The sequence below is a fragment of the Brachyistius frenatus genome, unplaced genomic scaffold (assembly GCF_029030835.1).
Source record: "Brachyistius frenatus isolate BFR_SWC_R1_liver_20210118 unplaced genomic scaffold, ASM2903083v1 Contig_52, whole genome shotgun sequence".
Classification (NCBI taxonomy): Eukaryota; Metazoa; Chordata; class Actinopteri; family Embiotocidae; genus Brachyistius; species Brachyistius frenatus.
This window is the reverse complement of record NW_027210651.1, coordinates 2732501-2740216: the sequence shown is the minus strand read 5'-3', so window position 1 is coordinate 2740216 and position 7716 is coordinate 2732501. Positions and strand designations below refer to the sequence as shown.

General features: G+C 37.8%; 1 protein-coding gene across 3 annotated transcripts in view; it reads right to left on the bottom strand.

The window, feature by feature from the left end:
- Positions 1-1842: 1842 nt before the first annotated feature.
- Positions 1843-7716, bottom strand: part of raver2 (ribonucleoprotein, PTB-binding 2) — a 71131-nt gene continuing 65257 nt past the window's right edge. For all 3 annotated transcript variants that reach the window (XM_069704819.1, XM_069704820.1, XM_069704821.1), the window contains 5 exons: positions 7290-7398; positions 6477-6658; positions 5577-5687; positions 4955-5056; positions 1843-3407 (listed from right to left, as the gene is read on the bottom strand). In XM_069704819.1, coding sequence (XP_069560920.1) covers positions 3060-3407; positions 4955-5056; positions 5577-5687; positions 6477-6658; positions 7290-7398 — 852 coding nt within the window. In that variant the 3' untranslated portion in view covers positions 1843-3059. The remainder of the gene's footprint in view (positions 3408-4954; positions 5057-5576; positions 5688-6476; positions 6659-7289; positions 7399-7716) is intronic.

The following is a 7716-nucleotide window of genomic DNA, read 5'->3' as shown; positions in this document are numbered from 1 at the left end:
TGACTTTTTTTTAAATATTTTGGACATGCTATAATATGACTTTTTTAAAATATTTTGGACATGCTATAGTATGACTTTTTTTATATTTTGGACGACATGCTATAGTATGACTTTTTTTTTTTAAATATTTTGAACGAAAAAAAATGTTTTTTTTTTAAATATTTTGAAAAAAAAAATATTTTGGACATGCTATAATATGACTTTTTTTTAAATATTTTGGACGACATGCTATAGTATGACTTTTTTAAAATATTTTGGACGACATGCTATAGTATGACTTTTTTAAAATATTTTGGACGACATGCTATAGTATGAAAAAAATATTTTGAACGAAAAAAAAAATATTTTTTTCAAAATATTTTGGACATGCTATAATATGACTTTTTTAAAATATTTTGGACATGCTATAGTATGACTTTTTTTTAAAATATTTTGGACGACATGCTATAGTATGACTTTTTTTTTTAAAATATTTTGAACAAAAAATATTTTTTTTTCAAAATATTTTGGACGACATGCTATAATATGACTTTTTTTTTAAATATTTTGACATGCTATAGTATGACTTTTTTTTTAAATATTTTGGACGACATGCTATAGTATGACTTTTTTTTTTAAATATTTTGACGACATGCTATAAAATGACTTTTTTTTTAAAATATTTTGGACATGCTATAATATGACTTTTTTTAAATATTTTGGACATGCTATAGTATAAAAATTTTTGGACATGCTATAGTATGACTTTTTTTTTAAAAAATATTTTGAACGATGCTAAAACTTTTTTTTTAAATATTTTGGACATGCTATAGTATGACTTTTTTTTAAATATTTTGGACATGCTATAGTATGACTTTATGACTTTTTTATAGTATGACTTTTTTTAAATATTTTGGACGACATGCTATAGTATGACTATTTTTTTTTTTATGACGAAAAAAATAGTTTTTTTTTTTAATATTTTGAACGACATGCTATAATATGACTTTTTTTTTAAATATTTTGACATGCTATGCTATAATATTTTAGATTTTTAAATTTTTGAAAAAATATTTTGGACATGCTATAATATGACTTTTTTTTTAATATTTTGGACGACATGCTATAGTATGACTTTTTTTTAAAATATTTTGGACGACATGCTATAGTATGACTTTTTTTTTAAATATTTTGGACGACATGCTATAGTATGACTTTTTTTCAAATATTTTGGACATGCTATAATATGACTTTTTTAAAAAACATGCTATAGTATGACTTTTTTTTAAATATTTTGGACGACATGCTATAGTATGACTTTTTTTTTTTTTATATTTTGGATGCGATATGCTATAGTATGACTTATTTTTTTTTTTTAATATTTTGGACGACATGCTATAGTATGACTTTTTTTTTCAAAATATTTTGGACGACATGCTATAGTATGACCTTTTTTTAAAAAAATATTTTGAACGAAAAAAAAAATATTTTTTAAAAATATTTTGGACATTCTTTTTTTTTTAAAAATATTTTGGACATGCTATAGTATGACTTTTTTTTTTCAAAATATTTTGAACGAAAAAAATATTTTTTTTTCCAAAATATTTTGGACATGCTATAGTATGACTTTTTTTTTAAAATATTTTGGACATGCTATAGTATGACTTTTTTTCAAAAAAAAATATTTTGGACATGCTATAGTATGACTTTAAAAAAATATATTTTGGACGACATGCCATAGTACGACTTTTTTTTCACATTTTAACATGCTATAGTATGACTTTTTTTTTCACAAATATTTTGGACATGCTATAGTATGACTTTTTTATTCAATATTTTGGACATGCTATAGTATGATTAGCACCACTATGAGAGGGCCACAGATGCTGTCTGTACAAACAATCTTAAATCTTTGTAGAGACGAGGCTTAGCTCAGACGTCATCATGCTCTTTCTCTATGAATCTCTTCCTCCTCCTTTCACTGACTCCTACAGCCTTGAACTATGTGGGGAAAAAAATTCAAGCTGCGCTGAGACTCTGGTGGCACATCTTAGAAAACGAAATGCTACAATGAGGATTTAACATAACGCAGATCTATTTGCTCCATGTGGAACGAATTCTGAAGTTCAGTTTTCACCATAGATCAGCGGGCAGAAAATCTTCATCAAAGCAGTCTCATACGCAGTCGCCTGCTGTTACTGCGCACTTCCCTAAAGTTTCAAATAACAGCTGGTATTTCAATAACTGGCTGCACACATGTCTAGCACCAACATGTATAACGTCATCCAAACGGGAATACTCATGAGTCTGCTGCTTTGCTTTTATCGTTTCTATTTACTTTTTATTTCCAGTCAAAGTTCTTCTGTTTGTCAGGTGTTAAGTTCATAAAAATTAAAAAATTAAAAAAAAATTTTTTTTTTAAAAACTGCTTCCTGTTGTTGTTTCACATTAAAAGTCTGAAAATAAAGGGACAAGTTACCGGATGCCCTTTGAGCCACTGCAGCCACTTTTAATCTGAAACATCTGAGCAGGAAGTTTTAAAGTAAATATAAAAAACATTGAACAAAAAACAACAAAGTATAAGTCAGACTGAAAGTGAAAGAGAATTACACTAAATATATCAAGGAAACAGTAAATTAACAGTAGCCGATTTGAAAATAGGGTTAAACTATGTCTTATCTAGATATGCTAAGTCATACTTATCAGACTACTAAATAAAGGCCTGGTCCAGTTGTTGCAAATAATGACGTTCACTATTATTACATGGTTTACGGTAATAATGCAACTTCCTGTTGATGCTTCACATTAAAAAAAAACATTTTCCAGAAGTTTGTTTGTTTTCATTGTGAAGCAGCTACAGTAAAATAACAGGTATTCCCGATTCGCTCTCAGGAACTCATTTTTAAATCAAACAACAATGTTCTGACCGTTGCTGAGTTCTCACACAACGAACTGTGATCCCTCACAGATTCATGCTATCAACAACCAGTGAAGCCCACTAATATCAGAAGCTGTAGGGGAAACTCTGAGGGAAACTTGATGCAATATGAAATGTTTGGACGTGTGTCACCTTAGCGCCGTCATTTCATAGTGGAAGAAACACTCTTTAAAAAAAAAAAAAAAAAAAAAAGCCCAAAAGATGTTTCTCCCAGCTTCACTTCGAGGTGTTCGATGTTTCCATTATAACAGCAGGGATTTTGTGTACTCACGTAGTAGTAGGTGTTCCAGTCGGTGGCGGCAGTGTGAGCGTGCGTGACCGGGGTCGGCGTGGCTGCCGCCGGGTGCGGCGCCCCGAGGAAGCCCGGCATTAAAGGCAGGGTGCTGTAGGCTGGGAGCACGGCAGCAGCTGGCAGGACGGCGGGGGGAGGAGCCGCGCCATTACTGACCGCGTGCAGAGACACTCCGAGAGGCTTACACACATCTACCTCCTGCAAGAAACACAAAGTTTACCAGCTTCAAACTGCAAAAACACAACGTAGCCTATAATCAAGACCATAAGGAAAATTCCCCTTCATTTATTCGTTCATGTTAATCTTTCTGCCCACTATTGGCTGTTATGAGAAGCACTACTACGCCTCACTCATTCATCCCCATCTGCTGTTGTATGGGCTTGTTCATATTTCTCAGGGGCAACGAGCCAAAATCAAAATACCACAACACCGGGTCGACATATTTTTAGACCGATTTAAAGTCACAATTTTATGTCAGAAACCCACCAAATAATTTCTTCCAAGTTATCAACTTCTCCAGCCAGATCCAGCCCAGTGGACCAGAACGTAACTCAGATATGCAACAAGAGACAAGACTACATCTTTAAGCAAACACTTCACACACATTCGTGTCTTTATCGCTTCAGAGGACATTGCATTGACTTCCATTCATTTTCTGGAGACTTACTTTAACCATTACATAACTAAATCTAACCTTAGCCTCCTCACAATGTCACACCGTAAAGAGATGTCCCCACAACATGAGTAATACAAGTACACACACACACACACACACACACACACACACACACACACACACACACACACACACACACACACACACACACACACACACACACACACACACACACACACACACACACACACACACACACAGGCTTGAGCCTCCAGCAGCAGCAGGTAAGTGTAGACCTGGCTACACAGGGTGTGCGGAGATGGCTGGTATCAGCTGCTGGGTGCAGAGTGATCTGTTCCCTCGTACAGAGTATCAGTGTCTTCGCGAGAGGTCAACCTCTCCAAATAAACATGCCGACAAACTCCATGTAAAATGCCAGCACTGAGGGCTGCAGCACGGACAGTTTGTAATCTGTCTGCAGGACAGGACGTTTTTTTTGACTCAGGTTGGGGTTTTAGAGAGCTTTGCTTTTTAATATAGCCGATAGAGCTAATACACTGTCTGTCAGCTCAACATGTCAGCTGATATCACCTGACTGCAGATTTATCAGTATTTGTGCGTATGTCGGCCGCTAAAGAAACAGAAGTACAGAAATGCCAAACAACAGTAGGTTTTTAGAAGTGGCAGCTGAATTGACTTTAATTATGCTGCGTGAGATCATGGACCATCTGAACAGGCTCCTATTCATGTCAAATGAATAATTAGTACCAAGTTATCACTAATTCAAGATAACAAATGGCTAACTTGTGTCAAACCGTTTATCACACTGCTGGGGTCTTCAGCATCACTGATGCATGCTGATGAGGAGATGAAGTAACTCTGCATGAGTGAATGCTCAGGACCACTTTCAATTCTTTGGCATTTGGGTTTTTGTCTCTTCAAACAGCTTGTTGAGGGCTGTGTATGTGTGTGTGAGTGAGTGTGTGTGTGTGTGTGTGTGTGTGTGTGTGTGTGTGTGTGTGTGTGTGTGTGTGTGTGTGTGTGTGTGTGTGTGTGTGTGTGTGTGTGTGTGTGTGTGTGTGTGTGTGTGTGTGTGTGTGTGTGTGTGTGTGTGTGTGTGTGTGTGTACCTTGCTGGCGTACGCCTGGTTGGCTGTTGCAGGTTGAGAGTAGTACTGAGTGACCGCCTGCATGTAGGAGCTATAATCCCCGTAGGAGGACACCGCTGGAGTCTGGAACACAACAAGGTTGGAGTTTGCAGATATATTCTATTTTTCAAGTACAGATCCAGACATATATCTGCATTTATTATGAAAAACAAAACAATGTAAATATCCAGTGAATCCTGTGAAATTTAGATTTTTAAAATACAAGATATAACAAAAATATTCTGTAGTTCCAGGATTTTTGTGTTTATGTGGATCGACTTTGATCTGAATCACTGTGTTTTCTCTTCACTTTCTGTTATTGTCAGAATATTCTGAGTTGTCCTCTCCACAAAGAACAGTTACCTTAAACTGAAGTGGACAGAGTTTAATATTTTGTTGTGATGGGGACATCAATCAAAGGCGTTCTGCTGCTTACATTTTTTTTTTTTTGATTTGCACACACAACTCTGTATACAGAATCCCACAGTTACAAAGTGTGTGTGTGTGTGTGTGTGTGTGTGTGTGTGTGTGTGTGTGTGTGTGTGTGTGTGTGTGTGTGTGTGTGTGTGTGTGTGTGTGTGTGTGTGTGTGTGTTGTGTGTTACCTGTGTGTGCTCCTTGCTGTAGTCCGCAGTTGTGCTGTCCTGTGGAGCAGCAGTGCTGTAGGTGTGAGCTTGTGCCGCTTGGTAGTGCTGGTACCACTGCTGCATGGCCTCCTATGACACACACACACACACACACACACACACACACACACACACACACACACACACACACACACACACACACACACACACACACACACACACACACACACACACACACACACACACACACACACACACACACACACAGATATTTTTTGCATCCTCCTTTCTGTCCTTCCTTTACTTTGTCATTCATCAATTATTGTTCATGCCGACGGCTCTCCACTGTTCCCTGTTCTTTGTCTTCTCTTTTCCAGACAAATTAAACCCACCGTCTCATTGATTATCTAATCATGACTCATTTGTTTGGCTGAGTAGATCGTAATTAACATTTAAAATTGGGTTTGTAAATATCAGATATGTCACTTGCTGCCGGAGGAGGTAACACTAGTGCAGAGACAGGGGGGGAACAGGATGACAGAGGAAAGGAAGAGACAAACAGCCTGTAGGGGGGCTTCTTGCTTCTTGACTTGTTCTGAGTGGAGTGTTGAGAGAGAAGAGGGGAGCAGGGACAGATGGAGACACACAGTGCTCCCTGCCAAATCCACTCTCACTCTGTCTGTCCAAATATCCATACCCATTCTCATTTCTTCCACCTCCCTGCCTCCCCTAGTTACAGCTACTTCTGTAACTGCAGCAGTCATCCAGACACTCATTTTGAATCCACCCATCTAGAATCTTTTCAGCTACCATCGCTGTGTCACACATTTTGGACCCAGGAACAGAACTGTGACCATGCAGACCCACATCCAGCCGTGTATCCCCCACATGAGTGGCTGTATAGTGTGTCTGCAGTACCTGTGTGTAGGCCTGGTTGTATTGGCTGTAATCAGTGGAGGTATCAGTGCTGTATGGGGCGGTGGTTGTAGCTGCCGCACTGTGGGAGAAGGACCCGGAGCCCTGGGAGACCACCGGAGCCACCGAGCCTCCGTACACTCCTGGGCCAGGGTGTCCTGCCTGGGCTTTGTTCCCCACTGACCCTGAGCAGCAGTGGAAGGAACCATGGAGAAGAAACAATGTGTTCATAATTATAACACTGCAGGAGCGCTTCGACAAAGTGACCTTAGGTCATCATTAGAATGAGTTGTGACTGCTGTGAGTCCATGCTGACTGCAGCTGCTGTCCTGATGTGACAGAGGAAGCTAAGAGCTTTGTAGACTCATCTTTCAACCCGACAGGCTGTTTCATCTTTGACACTCAGATGATAGATTTTTAGAATATCGCTTTTAAAAGAGCAATATAGTTTTGTGAGTAAGTACAATTTTTTATTACAGCCCAGTATCATAACATAACGTGTAACATACAAAAAGTACAAATACTTATTTGAACCCAAACTATTATCTTTTCCCAACCATAATCAAGTTGTTTTGGTGCCTTCATTAAACTGATATAACATCTTCTAGACTGATGGGTGGCATGATACCAGGTTGTTTTATTAAAAGAGGTTAAAGGACGAGTTGACCATGGAACTAATTTTATTGTCCCATCTGCAAAAACACCTTTTTTTTTTGTTAAAAAAAAAAAGCTATATAATTTTATTTTTTTTATACAATTTGCATACAGTAGGATCAGGTGGAAATGCATCAGTTAGTCGTGTGTTTGTGTGCTCACCTTGCAGAACGACTCCTGGCATCACACTGGCCAGGTTCAGGTAAGGATTAGAGGGCAGTCGCACTTCTTTCGGAGGATCGCCCAACAGAGAACTCTGACCGTTGTTTATCTGAAGAGAGAGAGAGAGATTAAATGAAATAATTTATACACATCGAAGAAAAACTAACTTCAGTCTCAGTCTCTTCCTTCCTGTCCTCACTCTAAATGTGGATATCTGGGTTGAATGAAAAAGACTGTGCTGCTGGCTTCATTGCTTTAAAAGTAACCTTTCAAAATGCTCACCATACAAACCTCAACATAATAATTCACAGTTGACTTTTATGAGCAACGGCTGAGCTGAAGGAGCTCTGAAAACCTGCGAGGATTTTTCTGTTAATTACACTCTCTCTCCATTAGAGGAACTTCAGAGAGGACAGCGCTGGGACTG